Source organism: Mobula birostris, chromosome 30 (assembly GCF_030028105.1).
Source record: "Mobula birostris isolate sMobBir1 chromosome 30, sMobBir1.hap1, whole genome shotgun sequence".
NCBI lineage: Eukaryota > Metazoa > Chordata > Chondrichthyes > Myliobatiformes > Myliobatidae > Mobula > Mobula birostris.
Genome location: NC_092399.1, coordinates 38,980,847 through 39,005,509, shown reverse-complemented (window position 1 = coordinate 39,005,509; position 24,663 = coordinate 38,980,847). Strand labels below are relative to the sequence as shown.

The following is a 24,663-nucleotide window of genomic DNA, read 5'->3' as shown; positions in this document are numbered from 1 at the left end:
GAATGCTACAGAAAATTCTGGACAATGTTTCCCACCTTGGCTGAACAGAGGAGCACTTTTAGTAATAGGCTAAGACAACTGCGCTGCTCCAAAGAGCGCTATATGAGGTCATTCTTACCCTCGGCCATTAGGCTCTATAATGAGTCAACCTATAGCAAGGGAAGTGATGACTCCTCCTGTTAGACTGTTTAAAGTAACTTATTTTTATTCTTTCTACTTCTCTTCTATTATTTTTATCTGTGCACTTGCAATGCTAGTGTGACACGGTAATTTCCTTTGGGATCCATAAAGTATCTGTCTACCTATCTACCTCAGCTCTGGGGTTCCTTTGTGGAGTTTTCACATACTCCTACACCCCCAAGATAAGCACTTTGATTGGTTATTGCAAGAAACTCCTTGTGTAGGAAGCTGGAGTCTGGAGGTTACATCCAAAAAGAGTGGGGGAGGCAGATACCTTGTCACATTTAGTCTTTGCACGTGCAATGGAAGAGATGTGATTTATAGGAAGTCTGTCTGCTGAACATCTGCAATAGCTAGGGACAGCACCCATATCTTCACAATCAGCTTCTCAGCATAAATCAGGAATTATGCTGAGCGGCTGATAATAGCTGAAATTGAATCTGCATGTTTTACATCTCACTACATTGTCTGGACTAGCTCCTTTAGTACATGGTAAAATATACTTACTGTTAAATTGTTATCTATCTTTAATATAATAAGTCATTCTAAAGTGCTTCATTTGAGCGCAATCAGACAGTAGAGACGACCAAAATCTGGGTGAAAAGGCGTGGCTTCAAGCAGCATTTTTTAAAAAGTTGAAAGAAGTGAATTTTGGGAGTTTAGAAACAGCAACACAGCAGGGCCATCCATGACAAAATAAAGCAAATGAGGCATAGGTGGAGGAGACAGGGTTTTGAAGGCTGTAGAATTTGTATATAACCTCTAATTCTAAAGCATTCTGCAAGGAGCAAGGTCAAAATTAGTTTGAAACAATTGAATGACTGTTAGGAAGATTTCCATTAACACTAGAACTACAGTGGCGTAAGAAGCCTACCTGTACATTCTCAACACAACTCAGAACACGCAATAAATATCAATTTCTCCTTCCCGTAATTTTTTCCTTCTCCCTCCCTTCTTCCTCTAACCTTCAGGCTTTTTTCACCCATATGGCTTCACCAATCACCTTCCAACTAGCCTCCTTTTCCTACCATCCCCCCCCCACCCTTTTATTCTGGCATCTTTCCCCTTCTTTCTCAGTCCTGAAGAAGGGTCTCAGCCTGAAACATTGAGTGTCTACTCAATTCCGTGGATGCTGCCGGACCTGCTGAGATGCGGCACCATTCTGTGTGTGTTGCAATAAATAAAGAACTACCTGAGTTATTTACTTCACGCCATGGCACAGAGTGATAATCAGGTTGATAAAAGCCAGAACAAAGTACAACTGACTCTCTTCGCAGCTGGAGAAAATCAGCTTGAAGATAGCTAACAATGGAAAGCAGGAGCCTTTGAGGTCAACGGGGAAAGAATTAGATCAAAACATGACAGTTTATTCAATTGTTAAACTTCCTCTCCACAGATGGTGCCTCCCCCATCAAATATTTCTAGCAATTTTTTGTGTCTGTTCGGGCTGTAAAATAAGACAAATCAATGAAAATTTGAGAAGTGTAAAATGAGAGAATTGGGGCAACACAAAAATCCTTTGAGTTTTAACTTGGAGGAGGTTACAAGGAAGGTAAGGGCTAGAACCTTTAAAACTGACAGACAATGTGTTTGACATTGTGATTTTGTCAATTAATCTGTTTTATTTTAAAATAAAAATATGTAATTAAATGAAAACTATATGGAAGGGAGTTGGGAGCTATCATATATTAGGAAAAGAACTGTGAGGTTCTGTTAATTTACTGGAGGCAAGAAAGATGCGTGGGTCCTGCACAATGTAACGGTTTGGCAGGTTTGCCCCCTCACGATGGCAGCAAGTAGGCAAGGGAGAAGTCAGTTAAGAGCAACTTGAATTTGTTGTTCATGCTCCTGCAGACCGTACCATGGAAGTCCTGGAACTGTTCATAAATGCCAATATGTTGCTCCAGTTTATTACAAATGTTACAAAAGCACTTTTTCCTTGTGCATCTGGTAACAAGGGTTGGGGATGGTCAAGTGCTGATGGAAAGGTAATGCTGTTGTCGATGAGAAAACAGTTACCTTGGTATCAACTTACAAGCTACAATCTGATCAACAGTATTTCTTCAACTTACTTCTAGGGAGCCCATGGACCCTGACGAACTTGGCTTACTGCGCGGCATGGTCCTGCTCCTGTCAGCAAGTTCAGATGCCAGGATGTGCCTCACTGAAGGGTGGTGTTTGAGGGCTGCACTCCGTGGGTAATTAAGAGTTCCATAAGATTGATTTAAGTTATAATTGATCTGATCAACTGAGGCAAAGTTAGGATAAATCTCTGACTTGACCGGTTGGTTCCCAGTGATATTGTGCCTGTTGTCATCCATACTAATGTTCAACTTGCTGTCTCTGATGAAAGGCTTTAAGCTGACAGTGCGGCTGGGAAGTACCATGTAGTCTCCCTCCATGGGCTGCTCCTGGGCTCGCCTCCACTTAAGGTCCATTGGCCTCAGGGTGTTCTCTGTGCACAGATACAGCGTTCCCCTGAGACCACTGGTGTTTCCTTCTTGGGGCGGTGGTTCACTCAGTTCACCCACATTAGGCATCACGTCATGCAGCTGCTGCATCGGAGGCAACTGGACCAATACATTTCCAGGTGGGATGTTTCCTGGAAGGGTGGAGAAATTAATTGCTTCACTGTTTATATTCATTTTCTCATCTTCTTCATCATCCAATGAAATGCGAGACAACGTTCCTGTGATAGTTGCTGGATTGCATGTGTTAACCTCTTTGAAGAGTACTAGGAAAACAGATACAATAAAAGAAACATCAGTTTACAACATAATATTTTACATTCTAGCCAGTAATTTTAATTTTGTTCAATTGTTCTGAATTTGCGTTGTCTGGTTGAGCAGGATGCCAGGATGATTAAGATGCTAATTGTGGACCACTGGTAGTATTCTGAATTATAGATTTAGAAGCCTGAATACATAATTTGGTCAGTGGATACTTGGTAGTGTGGAGGAGCAGAGAGATCTGGGGGTACATGTCCACAGATCCCTGAAAGTTGCCTCACAGGTGGATAGGGTAGTTAAGAAAGCTTATGGGGTGTTGGCTTTCATAAGTCGAGGGATAGAGTTTCAGAGTTGCGATGTAATGATGCAGCTCTATAAAACTCTGGTTAGGCCACACTTGGAGTACTGTGTCCGGTTCTGGTCGCCTCACTACAGGAAGGATGTGGAAGCATTGGAAAGGGTACAGAGGAGATTTACCAGGATGTTGCCTGGTTTAGAAAGTATGCATTATGATCAGAGATTAAGGGAGCTAGGGCTTTACTCTTTGGAGAGAAGGAGGATGAGAGGAGACATGATAGAGGTATACCCCTGGCCACCCTCAGGGTCGTTCGGCTCGCTGTCGTCTAGGGAAACAGCCTCGGCCCCGCCAAACTGGATAATTCGTTTGTGTGGATGCTGTGTGATGTACCCCACCCCGCCCAAATAACAGACATTACACCAGATGCAATTAAATGACTTACAGTTTATAGATATTACTGGAACTATATAATTAAAAGAGAATAAAATATAAAAGGAAAATAAAAGGCACCACACTTATCAAAGTTCAATCTCTTCGTGCACAAAAACCGTTGGAGCTCAAGGACCTTCTTCTTCACCCTGCGACCCCCCTCGGACCACCTCGACCGGCCGCCTGGGACCAACAACGGTGGTCGACCAGACGCTCCACACGAGTCCATCTCCGTCTCCTCTCCTCGCCGAACGTCCCGCTCGGGGTCTGACCCCGTTAGTGGACTCACAGCACCTGGTCCATCCTCTGTCTCGCTCTCCCGCCTTCTGCCCCAAAACCCCACGCATACAGTATCTTCAAATACACCAAAACCATAACAACTATCCTAATTGGTTAATAGCACCCTCTTATCACCCTCTAAACCACAATAAGCTGCTAGCGCAAACTTTCTCAGTGTTTAACACAACAAAGCCGCATTCCCCAGATTAACGTAACAAAGAATCCATTTTAATTAGCCTCCGCAGTAACATAAAAATCGAAACCCCCTTACACAAGATAATAAGAGGAACAGATAGAGTGGATAGCCAGCGCCTCTTCCCCAGGGCACCACTGCTCAATACAAGAGGACATGGCTTTAACGTAAGGAGTGGGAAGTTCAAGGGGGATATTAGAGGAAGGTTTTTTACTCAGAGAGTGGTTGGTGCGTGGAATACACTGCCTGAGTCAGTGGTGGAGGCAGATACACCAGTGAAGTTTAAGAGACTACTAGACAGGTATATGGAGGAATTTAAGGTATGGGCTTATATAGGAGGCAGGGTTTGAGGGTCGGCACAACATTGTGGGCCGAAGGGCCTGTACTGTGCTGTACTATTCTATGTTCTATAATTTGGGATAAAATTCCATGCAGTACTGAAAAAAAATCAGGCTGAGGAATTCTCAATGTTAAATTGAGGTTACATCTATCCACTTAAAAAAAATCAGGCTAAAGAATCCTCAATGTTAAATCGAGGTTGCACCTTTCCACTGAGGTGCAAATAAGAACTCTCGTGGCTTGTGAAAGCGCACTGTGGTGAAACCCCTGTTGTACCGGGGAATACTTGTCACTCACCAACATCACTACAATAAATAGAAAATATCATTTTATGTTGCTACTTGAAACACGTTGTTGTGCACAGGTTGGCTGTCGTCATTCACAGATTACAAATGTGACAACACTTCAAAAATAACTTCTTTGCTGTAAAGTTTTAGGTTATCCTGTTTAGGTGCTAAAAGATGCAATCATCTGTTACAGCAATTCAATAATGGCATAGTATTTCCCTGCTGTCTGTTCTGTTGCAATGAACAGTAACTGTGTGACTTACCATGACAACTTTGATCATTAATTGACATTAAGTGGCACAGAAACCATTGGATTAGTCTGACAAAACATAGCCTATGGAGCACGTTGAGGAAATTGTGGGTCTAAGCCCAAGACCAGGACGGTGCAGGACTGAGAAGTCCAAGGGTGGGAGATATGGTCAGCAACTGGAGGGAGAGATTTGATTGAGGGTTGACTATCAGCAATTGATGAAGCCTGAGATGGTTAGATATTGTTGGGATGCCAGGGGTCAGGCAATTAACAGGTAGAAGGGCACAGCAATAAGTGGATGATCACTGTCTAAGTAAGTGTTTGCTGCTGGTTTTAATGAGGGGTAGGGATGGGATTGTAACTTGGAGTCATTCCCATGCAGGGGTGCATCTGAAAAGCTGATAACATGAAAAATCCCACCCAAGTCGGATGCCCAGTACTAGTCTCGAACTCGCTCAAGGATTTCCATATTAAGTTGCACAGATGACCATAAGACACAGGAGCTGAATTAGGCCATTTGGCGCAAGTCTCCTCCACCATTCATCGTATTATCTCCCTCAACCACCTTCCCCTGCCTTCTCCCCATATCATCCTTTGATGTTCTGACTTATAAACCTCCACATTAAATATACCCAATGGCTTGGTCTCCATAGCTGTCTGTGGTAATGAATTCCAAATTCACCACCCTCCAGCTAAAGAAATTCCTCCTCACCTCAGTTCTAAATGGATATCCCTGTATTCTGAGGCTGTGACCTCTAGACCTAGACCCCCCAGTGACAGGAAACATCCTCTCCACATCCACTCTATCCTGGCCTTTTGGTATTCAATAGGTTTCAATGAGATTCCGCCCCCGCCTCCCAAACCATCATTCTTATAAACTGTAGGCACTGTGAAAGTCAGTCTTTGCAAGAGTGGTCTGTGGACCTCATTTGTCTTTGCTGACAAGACTACCTTTGTTGTCTATATCAACAAGAATGTCACATGCCATTATATTCATACGCAGTCCTTCATATATTTTACCATGTGGCACAGAATAAAAACATCTAGCCATCAGCTATTCACAATTTTCCAGATATTGTGTCACAAAGATCACGGGGTTCACAATCTAATTACGAGGTAATTAGGTTATAATGGTGGATCTCCAGCCGTATCCAATGTTAAACACGACATTGCTTGGGTCATTGTTTGTGCCCTTTCATTCTTTTAAATATCAACATTTATCGTAGGTTGGCAATTTGAATAAGAAACAGGCAAGTCACTGGTGAAGGTATAAAAAGAAGTTGTGCTACTCAGACATTTCTTCAATACTTCCTTTTGTGCACTTCACTACTGGTGAGAATGAGGAGAAAGTAGGAGGTCTGAGGCAGGCAGGGAGAGGGGGAGAGAGGGAGAAGGGGAGAGAGAGATGGAGAAAAGGGAGGGGGAGAGAGGGGAGAGGGGGAGAGAGGGGAGAGGGGGAGGGGAGAGAAGGGGAGGGGGAGAAGGGAGGGGGAGAAGGGAGGGGGAGAGAGGGGAGGGAGGAGAGAGGGGAGGAGAGAGGGGAGGGAGGAGAGAGGGAGAGAGGGAGAGGGGGAGAGGGGGAGAGAGGGGGAGAGGGAGAGGGAGAGAGGGAGGGGGAGAGGGAGAGAAGGGAGGGGGAGAGAGGGGAGAGGGGAAAGGGGGAGAGAGGAGAGAGAGGGAGATAGGAAGGAGAGAAGGGGGAGAGGGGGAGAGAGGGATAGAGGAGAGAGGGGAGAGGGGGAGAGAGGGTGAGGGGAGAGAAAGGGAGGGGGAGAAGGGAAGGGGAGAGAGGGGAGGGAGGGGAGAGGGAGAGAAGGGAGAGGGAGAGAAGGGAGAGGGGGAGGGAGAGAGGAGAGGGAGAGAAGGGAGAGAGGAGAGAGGGAGAGAAGGGAGAGGGAGAGAAGGGAGAGGGGGGAGAGAGGGAGAGAAGGGAGAGGGGGAGAGGGAGAGAAGGGAGAGGGGGAGAGGGAGAGAAGGGAGAGGGAGAGAAAGGAGAGGGGGGAGAGAGGGAGAGAAGGGAGAGGGGGAAAGGGAGAGGGGGGAAAGGGAGAGGGGGAGAGGGGGAGAGAAGGGAGAGGGGGAGAGAAGGGAGGGGGGAGAGAGGGATAGGGGAGAGAGGGGAGAGGGGGTTGGGGAGAGAGGGGAGGAGGAGGGGAGAGAAGGGGAGGGGAGAGAGGGTGAGAAGGGGAGGGGAGAGGGGAGGGGGAGAGGGTGAGAGAGGGGAGGAGAGGGGGAGGGGAGAGAAGGGGGGAGAGGGGGAGAGGGAGAGAGGGGTAGAGGGGGAGGGGGTAGAGTGAGGGGTGGGGGAGATGGAGAGGGAGAATATGTATGGGAATGGAGCAACATTACATGTCTGGACTCAGAATGCCAAAACTCAGAGGCAGCAAAGAACTATGCAGAATTTTCCAGAAAGTACTCCATCGTTTACTAGAATGGTCCAGGAATCAGGGTTTTTAACTAAATGATTAGACTGCAGAAGCTGAGCTTGTCATCTTTGGATTATAGGGACTCATGTTCTTTTATGTGGATGTCGGATCATTGGCACAAGTACGATTGAAATATTCCCACTGAATTTCAAAAGAAATTGCAGGTGACCAATCACAGTCCTCACAATCACAGTCCCCTCTTGAAATAAATGATTTGATGCACACTGCACTGACAAAAAATACGAATGCATGTCTTTAGTATCAATAGTTTCAAAAGCCTGATCATGATACACCATGCAGATTACTGATTCCCAATTCCTAATGTTTAAGTAGATTTTTAAAGGAGGTTTGTGTTTTGAAACAGGGCTTTTCTGTCTGCTAGAGACTGATTTTGTTTACCAATGCTGTTGAAGAGACAGCTGATTTGTAATTGTGTAGTGCCAGCTACTGCACATGGGCCTCAGGGACTGCAGTGTGAAGCAATTACAAGGGAATCACTTAGAAACTGTTTACCTAGGTTTAGAAAACTCTGAAGGGTTCTTTACACCTTTCTATGTGTAAAGAAGCTACTAATGTGAAGTTGGTGAAGAGACAGGGAGAGCTCCCTCTTATTTCCAAAGCACTCAAACATTTATAGAGTGAGAAAGGAGAACGAAGAAGTCCAGGTCCTACCTAAGAGCAAGAAAACACTTCTAGAATCGGATGCACATCAGCCCTGGCAGGGTTTTCAGGCCATTATTTCCAGCAAGACAAAACCTAAAATCCTGAACGGCTGTGATGCTACACACCCAGATGAGCGCAACACCTTTTATACACACTTTAAAAGGGACAATAAAACTACACCTGTGTGTATCCCTGCAGCATCTGGTGACCCTGTAATCTGTCACAGAGGCTGACATCATGACGGTGAACCCTCATAAAGTGTCAGGCCCTGGTTGTGTACTTGGTAGGGTACTGAAAACCTGTACAACCAACTGGTGGAGTGTTCAAGGACATCTTCAATCTCTCAGTGCTGCCATTACAGGTTCCCACAAGCTTCAAAAGAGTAACAATAATACTAGTACACAAGAAGAACTTAGAGTCACAGAAACAGGCCCTTCCTTCCATCTAGTCCATGTAGAAACCATTTAAATTGCGTAGTCCCATCGACCTGCACTGGAATCACAACCCTCCGTATCCCCACTATCCATGTACCTAACCAAACTTCTCTTAAATGTGGAAATCCAGTTTGCATACACCACTTGTTCTGGCAGCTCATTCCACACTCTCACAGCCCTCTGAGTTGATAAGTTTCCCCTCATGTTCCTCTTTCACTGCACTAGCGTAACAAGGGACACAAAAAAGTCTGTCTTTACAATGAAAGCTACTTATCTACATTTCGAATGTTAAAAGGCCTGAACAGATTAGATATAGAATCATAGAAAACCTACAGAACAATACAGGCCCTTTGGCCCACAAAGCTGTGCCGAACATGTCCTTACCTTAAAATATACCCAGGGTTACCCCTTGCCCTCTATTTTTCTAAGTTCCATGTACCTATCCAGGAGTCTCTTAAAAGACCCCATTGTATCCACCTCCACCACTGTTGCCGGCAGCCCATTCCATACACTCACCACTCTCTGCGTAAAAAACGTACCCCTGACATCTCCTCTGTAACTACTCCCTATTACCTTAAACCTGTGCCCTCTTGTGCTAGCCATTTCAGCCCTGGGAAAAAGCCTCTGCCTATCCACATGATCAATGCCTCTCATCATCTTATACACCTCTATCAGGTCACCTCTCATCCTCCGTTGCTCCAAGGAGCAAAGGCCGAGTTCACTCAACCTATTCTCATAAGGCATGCTCCCCAATCCAGGCAACATCCTTGTAAATCTCCTCTGCACCCTTTCTATGGTTTCCACATCCTTCCTGTAGTGAGGCGACTAGAACTGAGCACAGTACTTCAAGTGGGGTCTGAGCAGGGTCCTATATAGCTGCAACATTACCTCTCGGCTCCTAAACGCAATCCCATGATTGATGAATGCCAAGGCACTGTATGCCTTCTTAACCACAGAGTCAACCTGTGCAGCTGCTTTGAGTGTCTTATGGACTCGGACCCCAAGATCCCTCTGATCCTCCACACTGCCAAGAGTCTTACCATTAATACTATTCTGCTGTCATATTTGACCTACCAAAATGAACCACCTCTCACTTATCTGGGCTGAACTCCATCTACCATTTCTCAGCCCAGTTTTGCATCCTATCAATGTCCTGCTGTAACATCTGACAGCCCTCCACACTATCCCCAACCTTTGTGTCATCAGCAAATTTACTAACCCATCCCCCCACTTCCTCATCCAACTCATTTATAAAAATCATGAAGAGAAGGGGTCCCAGAACAGATCCCTGAGGCACACCACTGGTCACCGACCTCTATGCAGAATATGATCCATCTACAACCACTCTGCCTCCTGTGAGCAAGCCAATTCTGGATCCACAAAGCAATGTCCCGTTGGTTTCCATGCCTCCTTACTTTCTCAATAAGTCTTGCATGGGGTACCTTATCAAATGCCTTGCTGAAATCCATATACACTGCACCTGCTGCTCTTCCTTCATCAACGTGTTTAGTCACATCCTCAAAAAATTCAATCAGGCTCGTAAAGCACAACCTGCCTTTGACAAAGCCATGCTGACTATTCCTAATCATATTATGCCTCTCCAAATGTTCATAATTCCTGCCTTTCAGGATCTTTTCCATCAACTTACCAAACACTGAAGTAAGACTCACTGGTCTGTAATTTCCTGGGCTATCTCTACTCCCTTTCTTGAATAAGGGAACAACATCCACAACCCTCCAATCCTCCGGATCCTCTCATCGCCAGAGGCTCAGCAATTTCCTCCCTCGCTTCCCACAGTAGCCTGGGGTACATCCTGTCTGGTTCCGGTGACTTATCCAACTTGATGCTTTCCAAAATCTCCAGCACATCCTCTTTCTTAATATCTATATGTTCAAGCTTTTCAGTCCGCTGTAAGTCATCCCTATATGGCAAAGTTATTTCCCATGGTAGGGGAGTCCAGGACAAGAGGGCATGACTTCAGGATTGAAGGATGTCCATTTCAAACAGAGATGTGGAGAAATTACTTCAGTCAGAGGGTGGTAAATCTGTGGAATTTGTTGCCACGAGTGGCTGTGGAGACCAAGTCATTGGGTGCATTTAAGGCAGAGATAGATAGGTTCTTGATTAGCCAGGGCATCAATGGGTATGGGGAGAAGGCAGGGGAATGGGATGACTGGAAGAATTGGGCCAGCCCATGATTGAATGGCAGAGCAGACTCAATGGGCTGAATGGCCTACTTTTGCTCCTATATCTTATGGTCTTATGGTCTGTGGGTTTTACATCATCCAAGATGTCCTATTCCATTGTGCCTAGGCTCATAGTCATAGTCATAGTCATACTTTATTGATCCCGGGGGAAATTGGTTTTCGTTACATTTGCACCATAAATAAAAAACAGTAATAGAACCATAAATAGTTAAATAGTAATATGTAAATTATACCAGTAAATCATGAAATAAGTCCAGGACCAGCCCATCGGCTCAGGGTGTCTGACCCTCCAAGGGAGGAGTTGTAAAGTTTGATGGCCACAGGCAGGAATGACTTCCTATGACGCTCTGTGCTGCATCTTGGAGGAATGAGTCTCTGGCTGAATGTACTCCTGTGCCCACCCAGTACATTATGTAGTGGATGGGAGACATTGACCAAGATGGCATGCAACTTGGACAGCATCCTCTTTTCAGACACCACCATGAAAGAGTCCAGTTCCATCCCCACAACATCACTGGCCTTACGAATGAGTTTGTTGATTCTGTTGGTGTCTGTTACCCTCAGCCTGCTGTCCCAGCACACAACAGCAAACATGATAGCATTGGTCACCACAGACTCGTAGAACATCCTCAGCATCGTCCGGTAGATGTTAAAGGACCTCAGTCTCCTCAGGAAATAGAGACGGCTCTGACCCTTCTTGTAGACAGCCTCAGTGTTCTTAGACCAGTCCAGTTTATTGTCAATTCGTATCCCCAGGTATTTGTAATCCTCTACCATGTCCACACTGACCCCCTGGATGGAAACAGGGGTCACCGGTACCTTAGCTCTCCTCAGGTCTACTACCAGCTCCTTAGTCTTTTTCACATTAAGCTGCAGATAATTCTGCTCACACCATGTGACACAGTTTCCTACTGTAGCCCTGTACTCAGCCTCATCTCCCTTGCTGATGCATCCAACTATGGCAGAGTCATCCGAAAAGTTCTGAAGATGACAAGACTCTGTGCAGTAGTTGAAGTCCAAGGTGTAAATGGTGAAGAGAAAGGGAGACAAAGACAGTCCCCTGTGGAACCCCAGTGCTGCTGATCACTCTGTCGGACACACAGTGTTGCAAGCACACGTACTGTGGTCTGCCAGTCAGGTAATCAAGAATCCATGATACCAGGGAAGCATCCACCTGCATTGCTGCCAGCTTCTCCCCCAGCAGAGTAAACAACTCACAAATGCAGCAATGGCTCCAGCAAAATTGAAAAGACACTTAACTCCAAACCACAGCCATATGACACGAAAAAGTGCTGATTATTTTAAATGGCTATTGGAATCTTAAAACAAACAGAGTAAAACTTTTGTTAATGACGTCACACAGTCAGTAAAAGGACTCAGGAAGCAAGGTATTTAACATAGAAACATAGAAAATAGGTGCAGGAGTAGGCCATTTGGCCCTTCGAGCCTGCACCGCCATTTATTATGATCATGGCTGATCATCCAACTCAGAACCCTGCACCAGCCTTCCCTCCATACCCCCTGATCCCCGTAGCCACAAGGGCCATATCTAACTCCCTCAATATCCATATCTAACTCCTTTAGTAGCAGAACCCAGCAAAACAAAAGTCACACAGCTGGTGAGAACCTAATAATGCCAGTATGTAAAATTATAGTGGGTAAAATATAGGACAAGATACAGTATGAGAAACTGAAAAGGTTTCATTCAAACAGTACGATAAGTCGATGTATTGATGACATCATATCATGCTGAAGAGGTTTTGTGAGAAACTGAAGAACAACAGCTTCTCTATCCAGGTAGATGAGTCAACAGGTCTCAGCAATAACTGTCATGTTGTAGCATTTGTAAGATTTGTAAATGATGGTGAAATTCAAGAAAACTTTTTCTGTTGCAAAGAGCTGCCTGAAACAAGCAAAGGCCAAGATACTTAATGTTTTGTCTTCATATCTGGAAACAAACGGTCTGTCTTGGAGGAACTGTGTTGCTTTGGCTTATGGTTTTTAGTAACTGTACTATTCAACATTGTCAATAAATTTTCATGCTGTAAATAGCATTAATTAAAATCAATTTACAACCATTATTTAATTTAATCTACTGAGCCTACCTTGAGAAAAATTAAATTCCATTTTGGTTTAAGCTAAATTTATTATACTTGCCTTATGCTTTAAAAAATTATAAAAGAGAAAGAAAGAGATTAATTTCAAGAAATGTAAGCTAAGCTTAACTACCTGTTTCCTTTTCAAGAAAGGTTGGCTAAAAATTCACTCACTACTTAAAAAAGCATTCACAATTATTTTTGGATAATTATATCTACAACTTACTGATCACGCTAACGTACCATGAGCTGTAGATAGAATAATTTTGATGCAGTGGTCTACTGAGAACTGAAAATTGTTTGAAAGGTTCCTCCAGGGCAAAGGCATTGAAAAAGGCTGTTGTAAAGAACACAGTCCTAACCTGTTACGAGTCACTCCCAACCACGCCAGCTTCACAGATTTAAACGCTCTAACTCTCTGGCATATGGATAGCTGGCGCAGCCTCTTTAACAGTTTCCTGTTAATTGATAATCATGTCTTGGGTGCCAAGAATTGTGTACTTAAGGAACACCTAAGCATAGGTTCAGTGCTCAATTGTAAGTCTAACAATGATTTTGTCTAGTGTTTGTTTTGTACTCAGTTTCTTGATCCCATTTGGAACTGTGTCTCAATACCAGCCTTGAATACTCCAGAATTTGGGTCCAAGCCATTCTCATCAATGACCTTCGCCACAGTACGACTGAGCCAACACGGACCTAACGGTATCAGAGACTATTGTCTACTATGACCAGCCCCAGAACCTGGAGATTCACCACTTTTGCAAGGAGGAAGCCAGAGTCGCTTGGGAGAACCAGTCAGTCCTGCTCTGGAGCCAGTACATTTCCAACCCCATAGTGATTCTATGATAACCCGGGCTCTCGCCGTTGCTTCCTCATTCAATCTATCTATCTAAGAAACTAGTACCCTGATGCCTTGACCTGTCAGTTTGATGATTCGGAATGAGAAGAGCAGCTTACCACCATTTTGCCCCAAGCGAAGGTGGTAGTGCCAGTTTGTTGGGGAAGCAACACTCCTGTTCACCCAAGCGGAAGGAGAGATTCTCCGGGTTGGTTGTTCATCCCAAGTTCCATCCAGTCCCAGGTGCTGCAATGGGAACATTTGTCAAGAATGAATGCACACCCAAGGATTGCCAGGACCCTTGAGCTTATCAAGAAGAGGTATTGGTGGCCTGGAATGATAGGAGAAGTTCGGCAAAATGTTTAGGCAAGTTAGTTGTGTGCCTGGAAAAAGGAGCCGGTACCCGACCTCAAAAACTCCTCCACCCCTTACCCGTTCTGAAAAGGACTTGGGCACACATCTCTATGGACTTTGTCACAAATCTATGGCCATCCAAGGGGAAGTTGGTCATCATGGAGGTTGTTGATCAGTTTTCAAAAGCCCCTAAGTTCATTGCCTTGGAGAAGCTACCTTCTGCGACCGAGATGGCTGAGACTGTCCTGGACCAGGTCTTCAGTGTCCACAGTCCCATTACATTTCTGGAGAGTGTTCTGTAGGTTGACTGGGGCAACAGCAAGTCTTTGCTCTGGGTTTCGCCCTCAGTCCAACAGCTAGATGGAGTGGACCAACCAAGATTTAGAACATACCCTGAGATGCCTGGCCCCAGAAAGGCTGATGAGTGGTGTGATCACTTGATGTAGACAGAGATTGCCCACAACATTTGGTGCACAGAATGTCATTGCTCAAGTGCCAGTTTGGTTATTCTCCGCCTCTCTTTCTCGGACAAGAAGCTGAGGTTGGGTTCCTTGCAGCAGAAGCTCTTGTCAAGTGCTGCAAGGAGAAATAAATGATGCCAAGAGAGATCTTGCTGGCCTCTACCTGCAGACTGAAGGAGAGGTTTGGGACCCACTTTACAGCCTGGGCAACTCATGATTTACCTTTCGGAGTAGAATCTAGCAAGTTGCCGCCCAAGTTCATTGGTCCCTTTAAGGTCCTGAGGAAAGTAAACCTGGTGGCTTACACCCTAAGACCCTAAAGATCAATCCCACCTTCTACATCTCTAAATTAAAACCTGTCTGCACCAGCCCTTTACTCCACCACCATTGGTTTATCGAGGGGGAAACAGGTCTTCATGGTGAAAAGACTTTTGGACTCGCATACTGTTCGAGGTGTTCAGCAATATCGAGTGGACTGGGAGGGACTCAAACCGGAGGAAAGATGCTGGGTGCCGGAAGGAGACATCCTGGATCTGACTCTCATCCACGATTACAATCATCACCTCTCCGAGCAACCAGGGCTGTCAGGAGTCGGCCATAGGGGAGAGGGTCCTGTTACGAGACGCTCCCAAGCACACCAGCTTTCGAGATTTAAATGCTGTAACTCTTTGGAGTACGGATATCTGGCATGGCCTCTTTAAGGGCTTAGGATGTTTCCGTAATTGATAATTAGGTTTTCGGCGCCAAGAATTGTGTATTTAAGGAATACCTGAATATAGTTTCAGAGCTCAATCGTAAGCCTGCCATTGATTTCATCTAGTGCTTGCTCAGTTTCTCGATCCCATTGGAAACTGTTTCAATCCCAACCTCGGATACTCCAGCATCTGGGTCCAAGCAATCCTTGTCAAGGACTCTCGTCACATAACTTAGTCAATCTTTCCTTATAACTCAGGTCCTCCACACCTGGCAACATCCTTGTAACTTTTCTCTGCACTCTTTCAGCTTTATTTACATCTTTCCTGTATGTAGGTGGCCAAAACTGCGCTAACATCTTATACAACTTCAACATAACATCCCATCTCCGGGAGTCAATACATTGATTTATGAAGGCCAATGTAACAAAAGCTTTATTTATTTCCTTTATTTACCTGTGATGCCACTTTCAACAAATTATGTACGTATTCCCAGATCCCTTTGTTCTACCACACTCCTCAGTGCCTACTGTTCACCGCGTAAGACCAATGCTGTTGGTCGTATCGAAGTGTAAAACGTCACGCTTGTCTGCATTAAATTCCATCTGCCATTTTTCAGCCCATTTTTGCAGCTGATGCAGATCCCTCTGCAAGCAACGATAGCGTTCCTCACTGTCCATTACATGCCTAATCTTAGTATCATCCGTAAATTTGCTGATCCAGTTAACCATATTATCATCCAGAACATTGATACAGATGACAGACAACAAAGGACCCAGCACCAATCCATGCCTCCAGTCACAGGGGCAACCCTCTACTACCACTATCTGGCTTCTCCCACAAAGCCAATGTCTAATCCAGTGTACTATGTCATCCTGAATGCTGAGCGACTGAACCTTCTTGATCAGCCTCCCATGTAGGATCTTGTCAAATGCCTCACTAAAGTCCATGCAGAGAAATTACTACCTTTTCTTCAACCACTTTCATGGTAACTGCCTCGAAAAGCTCTATAAGATTGGTTAGACACGAAACCATGCTGACTATCCTTAATCAGTCTATGTCTATCCAAATACTTACATAGATGCAAAGTGTTCCCCTACACAAACTCTGTCACCTGCTCTGTCTCATTTCATAATAGCAGATCCAGTACTGCATGCTTTCTTGTTAAGACTTCTAAGCACTGATGAAGGAAACTTTCCTGAACACCTTTGACAAACTCTAGTCCTCTTACAGTATGGGATTCCCAATACAGTATGTGAAAGTGAAAAGCACCTACTATAACAATCTTATGTGTTTTGCAACAGTTTTTGATCTCTTTACAAAGTTATTTCTCTAAATCCCTAGGACTATTGAGTGGTCTGCTATATAGCCCCGTTAACGTGGTCATACCTTTCTTATCTCTCAGTTCCACTCATAACATCTCACTAGTCAGATTCTCCAGTCTGTCCTGACGGAACATTGCTGTGACATTTTGTCTGACCAGTAATGCCACCCGCCCCCCTCCTTTAATCCCTCCCACTCTGTCACATCTGAAACAACAGAAACTCAGAATACTGAGCCGCCAGTCCCACTCCTCCTACAACCAAGTCTCACTCATGGCTACAACGTCATAATTCCAGGAGTTGATCCAAGCCCAGAGCTCATCCGCCTTTCTTATGATACTTCTTGCACTGAAATATTCGCAGCACAGGACGCTAATTACGCCTTTTGATTCCTGACTTTGCCTGAGGTCTTACCAACATCTGTCTAACTGTTCTGGTTCCTATCCCCTGTAGCTCTAGTTTAAACCCCACCATGCAGCATTAACAAACCTTCCCTCTAAGATATTAGTCCCCTCCAGGTTCGGGTGCAAACTGTCCCTTTAGTACAGGTCCCACCTTCTCTAGAAGAGAGCTGACTGATCAAAAAATCTTATGCCCTCCCTCCAACACCAACTCTTTAGCCACATGTTAAAGTGTATAATCCTCACTAGCACGTGGCACGGGTAGCAATCTGGAAGTCACAAACCTGTGTGCTGCTTCAGTGACTATCGCCCGGTTGCACTTGCATCTACTGTGATGAACTGCTTTGAGAGTTGGTCATGGCTAGAACCAACTCCTGCCTCAGCAGGGACCTGGACCCACAATAGGTCTACAGTGGATACAATATCACTGACATTCCACTCAGCCCTGGTTCACCTGGACAACAGTAATACCTATGTCAAGCTGCTGTTTACTGACTACACCTCAGCTTTCAACACCATCATACCCTCAGTACTTTTCAACAAGCTCCAAAACCTGGGCCTCTGGAACTCCCTCTGCTAATGGATTCGTCTTCCTAATTGGGAGACCACAGTCGGGGCAGATCGGAAATCACAGCTTTTCTTTGTTGACATCAACACTGGTTCACCTCACGGATGCACGCTTAGCTCTCTGCTCTCCGCTCTCTACACTTATGAATGAATGGTTTGGCACAGCTCAAATGCCAGCTATAAATTTGCTGATGACACAACCATTGTTGGCAGAATTTCAGATGGTGATGAGATGGTGAGATAGATCATCTGGTGAGTGATATCACAGCAACAACTCAACGTCAGTAAGACCAAGGAATTCATTGTGGATTTTGGGAAGGGGAAGTTGAGAGTACACACTCGTGTCCTCATTGAGGAATCAGTAGTGGAAAGAGGGAGTAGTTTCAAGTTCGTGGGTGTCAACATCTCTGAGGATCTATCTTGGGTCCAACATATTGAAACAATTACAAATAGGCATGAGAATGGCTATATATCATCAGGAGTTTGAAGAGACATGGTATGTCATCAAAGACTCTGGCAAATTTCTACAGGTGTACCATGGAGAGCATTCTAACTGCTTGTGTCACCATCTGGTATGGAGGGGCCACTGCACAGGACTGGAAAAGCTACCAGCCCTGGCCTCCTCACCACTGAGCACAGCTCCAAAAGACAATACCTCAAAAAAGGCAACACTCATCAGTAAGGACACCATCACCTGGGCATGCTCTCTTTTCATTGCTACCATTGAGGAGGAGGTACAGGAGCTTGAAGACACACACCCAGCACTTCAGGAAGAACTCCTTCCCCTCTGCTATCAGGTTTTTGTGTAGACAGATGAATACTACTTCACTATTTTTCTTTTCTTTTCTCTTTTTTTCCATTACTTATTCAATTTTTATATATATTTCTTAATTGTAACTTATAGTTTTTTATTACGTATTGTGTGTTGCCGTGCGGCCAAGTGGTTAAGGCATCGGTCCAGTGATCTGAAGGTCGCTAGTTCGAGCCTCAGCTGAGGCAGCGTCTTGTGTCCTTGAGCAAGGCACTTAACCACACATTGCTCTGTGACGACACTGGTGCCAAGCTGTATCGGCCCTAGTGCCCTTCACTTGGACAACGTCGGTGGCGTGGAGAGGGGAGACTTGCAGTATGGGCAACTGCCGGTCTTCTATACAACCTTACCCAGGCCTACGCCCTGGAAACCTCCCAAGGTGCAAATCCATGGTCTCATGAGACTAACGGATGCCTATTACGTATTGTAATGTACTGCTTCTGTAAATCAGCAAATTTCATTACATATATCAGTGATATTAAAGCTGATTCTGATTCTGAGTATTGAGTACCCACCATGTCCTTGTAGAACAATCCCATAAGCACAACACTTTCTCTTTCCCCACAGTCCTCCCACATTTCAAAGATGTTATGGGCTAAGGTAAGTAAGTTGTTGGCATGTTATCTTGGCACCAGAAGCGTGGTGACATTTCCTTGCTGATCTGATTTGATGCAAATGCTGCATTTCATTGATGTTTTGATGTACATGTTACAAATAAAGTTAATTTTTAATATTTCCTTTATCATTAATCTTAGTGTTGTACTGGCCAAACAAGTGTTTTATATTGACCCAACACAACCTTTCTGCTACCACCCTTTCTGTCTCCATTTACAAATCCCAGGATCCCTTATTGTTTTACTAACTATTCTCTCAAAAAGTTCTGCCATTTTCAAAACCTCATGCAGACATACAGTGAAGTCTCGCTTATCCTGCACACCTTTAGCATTCTGCAACTAAATCAGTACTGGATTTCCTGATTGATATGCCAATGCATATCACTTCACATATCTCTGTGTTAAATATCATATACCATATCTCTACTCATTCAACCAGCCTTGCAATCTTCCTGCAGCCTATTATTGTCCACCTCCCTGAGTATCTTACTTTGGGAATTAAATTTAATTTATTGGCAAAAGGTTACTTTTATTTTCCAGCATATTTAGCTTAAACACAAGCAACAATGTACTTTCAACGGGATCTTGGAGAGCTGTTTTGTTTATTTCTATCAGGGGTCAGTGGAAACGGTCATTTAATTACTTACAAATCAGCCCAACAGCCAGAGAAACAGACAGAATGTATGCAACAGATTGCTTGGAAAGGTAAACATCAGAAATAATTAAATGTTTTTGACAAAATGCCTCAATGGGCAGAAGAACTGGAAGGAGCCATTCACTGCATGTGTCTGTAGAGCAATACAGAAGTGCCTTGGGGGAAGAAGGTGTACTTTGTAACCTTTACCTGTTGCAATGTTGAGTTGACTCTTTTGATGTTTTTGAGCTTGCAAGCTCAGTGGTATACAACCCTTCTTGCATACTACTTTGTTACTATTTCAAAAATAATCTTCATTCACAATAATATGTCCATTAATCATGGCAAGTGTGTGAGGGGTATTGCACAAAGGCAAAGGGGCAGTGCACAGTTAATGGCTGGACCTTGAAGTTCATTGTAGCGTGCTTTCGAAAAGCCTGAACAGTCTGACAATTTTGCATCACCTGAAGGATTCAGTGATCTGGACTCTCAATAATGCAGGTACAGCTGTCATCAAGGTAGCCATTGATGGAGCAGACTTCAGGTTGCATTGAAGTGTCTTTGGTTCAAGAGCAAAAAGCAAACTGATGTTTAGCAAATTTAAGCACTGAGCCATACTAAAAAGATTAAGGCGTCGAAATCAAGGGTGCAGGTCAAAACAGTGTTCAGCTCACATCTCTGTGTCCATCCTATCTGCATCTGCGGGATTTGACCTGTGTGTGTCTCTCCCTCTCTCCAAACTGCTACCGCTGGGCGGGTGGAGCAGGAGTCTTGAGTTCACACCGCCTGGTTTGGGAGGAATTGTTACCCTGCAGCTGTCAGGCTCCTGGACTGTCTTCACTTGCCTCACTGCTGAACTTGCTCTGCAGCTGTGAACTCACTTTTGGGGATTCTGCCAATCCTTCTCCACGTATTATTTGTTTTCCTTTTTGTTTGTATGATTTATTCTTTTTTCACGCATTGGGTGTTTGTCATTCTTTGTCATGTGGGTTCTTTTCTGTTTCTTTGTTTTGTGGCTGCCTGCAAGAAGATGAATCTCTAAGTTATGTATACTTTGATAATATGAAGATAGGTGGAGGGGCAGGTAGTTTTGACAAAGTAGAGAGGCTACAGAAGGACTTAGACAGATTAGGAGAATGGGCAAAGAAGTGGCAGATGGAATACAGTATCAGAAAGTGTATTGTCAGGTACTTTGGTAGAAGAAATGAAAGTGCTGACTCTTTTCTGAATTGGGAGAAAATACAAAATGCTAAGCTGCAAAGTTTACTTTGCAGGTTGAGTTTGTGGTGAGTAAGGCAAGTGAAATGTTAGCATTCATTTCAAGAGGACTAGAATATAAAAGCAAGGATGTAAGATTGAGACTTTATAAAGCACTGGTGAGGCCTCACTTGGAGTATTGTGAGCAGTTTTTGGCCCCGTACCTTAGAAACAATGTGCTCAAACTGGAGAGGGTTCAAAGGAGGTTCAGGAAAATGATTCCAAGATTGAATGGCTTGTCATATGAACAGTATCTGATGGCTCTGGGCCTGCATTCACTGGAATTCAGAAGAATGAGGGGGTGACCTCATTGAAACCTATCACCTGGTGAAAGGCTCTGATAGAGTGGAATTGGAAGGGATGTTTCCTATGTTTGATGATTTAAGACCAGAGGACACAGCCTTAGAATAGAGGGGCATCCTTTTAAAGCACAGAATAAGAGGATTTTTTTTTAGCCAGAGACTAGTGAATCTGTGGAATTCTTTGCCCCAGGCAGCTATAGAGGCCAGTTCTTTATGTATATTTAACGCAGAGGTTGATAGATTCTTGATTGGTCAGGGCATGAAGGGGTATGGGGAGAAGGCAGGAGATTGGGGCTGAGAAGAATATTGGGTCAACCATGATGAAATGGCACAGAAGACTCGATGGGCCTAATTCTGCTCCTATGTCTTATGGTCTTATAATAAATTTACTTTGAACTTTGAGAGCGATGTTGGAGTTCAAGTCCATAGCTTGCAGAATGTGGCCACACAAAACAATATGGTGGTAAATAAGGCAGATAGAAAGCTTGCCTTTGTTAGTCAAGGCACTGAGTTCAAGGGACAGGAAGATATGTTGCAGTTTTATAAATCTCTGATTAGGCCACACATGGAGTATTGCTTTCAATTTTGTTCGCTCCATTATAGAAAGGATGGGGAGGCTGTGGAGAGGGCGCAGGAAGGCTTTATCAGGATACTGCCTGTATTAGCTGACTGACGTCTTCACAGACATCTTCAGCAATTGACTCATCCAGGATACAGTCCCCACATGCTTCAAATCAGCCACCATCATCCCTGTACCAAAGAACTTTATACCTTCACAACTAAATGGCTACGCCTGGTGGACCTAACACCAATCATCATGAAATGCTTTGAATGGCTGGTAATGGCGCACATCCATTCCTGCCACACTGGACACTCACCAATATGCTTACTGACAGAACCACTCTACGACAGCACCTGGCTCTGACAAACATAGAAAACAAGGACAATAATCCCATCATGGGCCACCAGTTAAGGTGCAACCTTCTGTGCCAAACGGCCTGTTTCTGTGATGTAGAAAACATACAGTGAATGGCCCTCTTTACATTCATTGTGTCATCCAGTCTATAAATTCAGTGTTGTCAGGCCTATACATCCGGAACATCGTCAAGTTTTCTGTATAAAGCACCACTGCCATGTGGCCTTTTCAGACAATGCGTACTTGAGTGTAGGCCATGCCAAGACTTGGTACATCCATCAGCAAATATGCTTGGAGCCAAGTGGCAGCATTCCCTTACCGACATTTCATTGAATTGGAAAACCAACAAGTTTCATGCAGATCAAAAGTTGATGATCTGCCAGCAGCACTTGATGTTTGTCTGGGAACGGTCTGCATATTATGGAGTCCTCTGTGATACAACTGTTCAGCGTGAACCGGGACTTTTACAGCTTTTCTTTGCAAAACCTCAGTCTCCAAAGAGATGGGCAACTGCTTTTATCCTTATTGCTGACGCCTTGATGGCATTCGCGTCGTGAGTGAGACTCTGACCCTGCAGTAAGGATCGGAAGGGAGGGCTTCTCTCACTGCCAGACAAGTACGGTGTTAGCGGTGAGTTCTGGCAAAGAATCATTTTGCCAAACGCATTTGACAGGGTGCTTGGGAAGTCATTCCGCAGAATGGTCCGACCTCAATCCTCACTTGAGAACTCAGCTTCCAGCTGATTGCTGAGGACAATTACAGTGCTGAGACTTTGCAAATGCAAAAAACTGGTTTTGGCCTTGATGGCTGGTGAGATTCTGCCCTACACTCACCAGTTGCCAAAGCGATCTTGGTGTGGATGATAAACACAAGAAAATTTGCAGGTGCTGGAAATCCAGAACAACACACACAAATGATGGAGGAACTCAGCATCTATGGAGAGGATCCATAAAATTTGACATTACTGGCTGAGACCCTTCCTGATGAACGGTGAATTCTGTTGAAGGGTCCTGGTCTCCATGAGTGTTACTTTGGGTGTGCATAATCTAAATATAGGACCTGCAGACTTATTATATACAGGCCTTAAACAAACTTCATTCCACTTTTGTTTTGTAAATGTTAGCTTTATGCATGAGTACATATACAGTAAATGCACAAGGCTTGATCAGTGAGTTTGCAGAGGACATAAAATTATAAGGTGAATCTGTGGAATTCGTTGCTACAGGCAGCTGTGGAGGCCAAGTCTTTATGTATATTAAAGGCAGAGGCTGATAGATTCTTGACTGGTCAGGGCATGAAGGGATACAGCGGTGGAGGGGGGAGCACGGGGAAGGCAGGAGAGTGGGGCTGGGAGAAAAGTGGATCAGCCATGATGAAATGGCGTAGCAGACCTGATGGGCCAAATGGCCTAATTCTGCTCCTATATCTCATGTATTTCATGAAGGCTATTGTAGATTACAGGGGGATCTTGAACAGCTAAGAATGTGGGACAAATGGATTTCAATGCATGCAGGTGTGAAGTGATATAATTTTGGGAAGTTAAACCAGCATAGGACTTGGATACTAGGGAATGTACTCAAACAGGGGAGTACAAGTAATGCACACGAAGTGCTGGAGGAGCTCAGCAGGCCAGGCAGTACCTATGGAAAAGAAAAAACAGTTGATGTTTCAGCCCCAGACTCTTCATCAGTCTTGGTGAAGGCTCTCAGCCCGAAACGTTGACTGTACTCTTTTCCATAGATACCCCCTGGCCTGCTGAGTTCCTCTAGCATTTTGTGTGTATTGCTTGGATTTCCAGGATCTGCAGATTTACCACTGTAGTGGATTGTAAGTGCCTAGTTCCTTAAAGCGGTATCAGAGGGAGACAGGTAGAAGCCAGCTGAAAAAGGCATTTACCACACTGCCTTTCATTAGTCAGGGCATAGAATACGGGAATTCACACATTATAATGCAACTGCACAAGTCGTTGGTGAGGTCGTACTTGGTATACTGTCACTCTGTTAAAAGGGAGACATGGTCAAACTGGAAAAAGTGCAGCAAAGATTTATGAGGATGTTGCTGGGACTGGGGATTCTGAGTTATAAGGAAAGGCTGGCCTGGCTGGGTCTTCATTCCTTGGAATGAAGGAGGATGAAGGGACACTTTATACATGTGTTTAAAATCATCAGAGACATAGTAACAGTCCATTCTCCAAGGTAAGGGAGTCTGCAAATCGCGGGCATAGGCTTAGGCTGAGAGGGGAAAGTTTTAAAAGGGAGCTGGGGGGAAACTTTTTCACTCAGGGGGTGGTAAGTAAAGAGGTGGTGCTTAGAGGGTATTTTCGAATGTGGGAAACTGGAACCACGGCCCAGGTGGGCACCATGGTCAGTGTGAACTCACTGGGCCAAGGGGCCTGTATCCATACTTCATTGCTCTATGAGTCCACGTGAATTATTCTTCATTCTTTTTCTTTGTTTGATTTATTACTAGTCTGATGACCATTAGAGTTAATATTTCAGCCCTAAAGAACAAATGAAACAGCAATCAATACCTTTTAAAGATGTACTTAGCAGCCACACCAGATTGGGGTGATAAATCCACTGCAGAGAGCATCATATTGTAGGGTAACATAATTAGGAGAAATGTATATAATTCACAACCACCTACATTAAGCTGGGGCTTTTACATAAAGAGTGCATTTTTGT

At 44.4% G+C, this 24,663-nt stretch overlaps 1 protein-coding gene across 1 annotated transcript in view; it reads right to left on the bottom strand.

The window, feature by feature from the left end:
• Positions 1–24,663, bottom strand: part of LOC140190525 (adhesion G protein-coupled receptor B2-like) — a 1,142,782-nt gene that overhangs the window by 95,746 nt on the left and 1,022,373 nt on the right. The window contains exon 29 of the mRNA XM_072247176.1: positions 2,253–2,914. Within this exon, the coding sequence (XP_072103277.1) occupies positions 2,253–2,914 (662 nt within the window). The remainder of the gene's footprint in view (positions 1–2,252; positions 2,915–24,663) is intronic.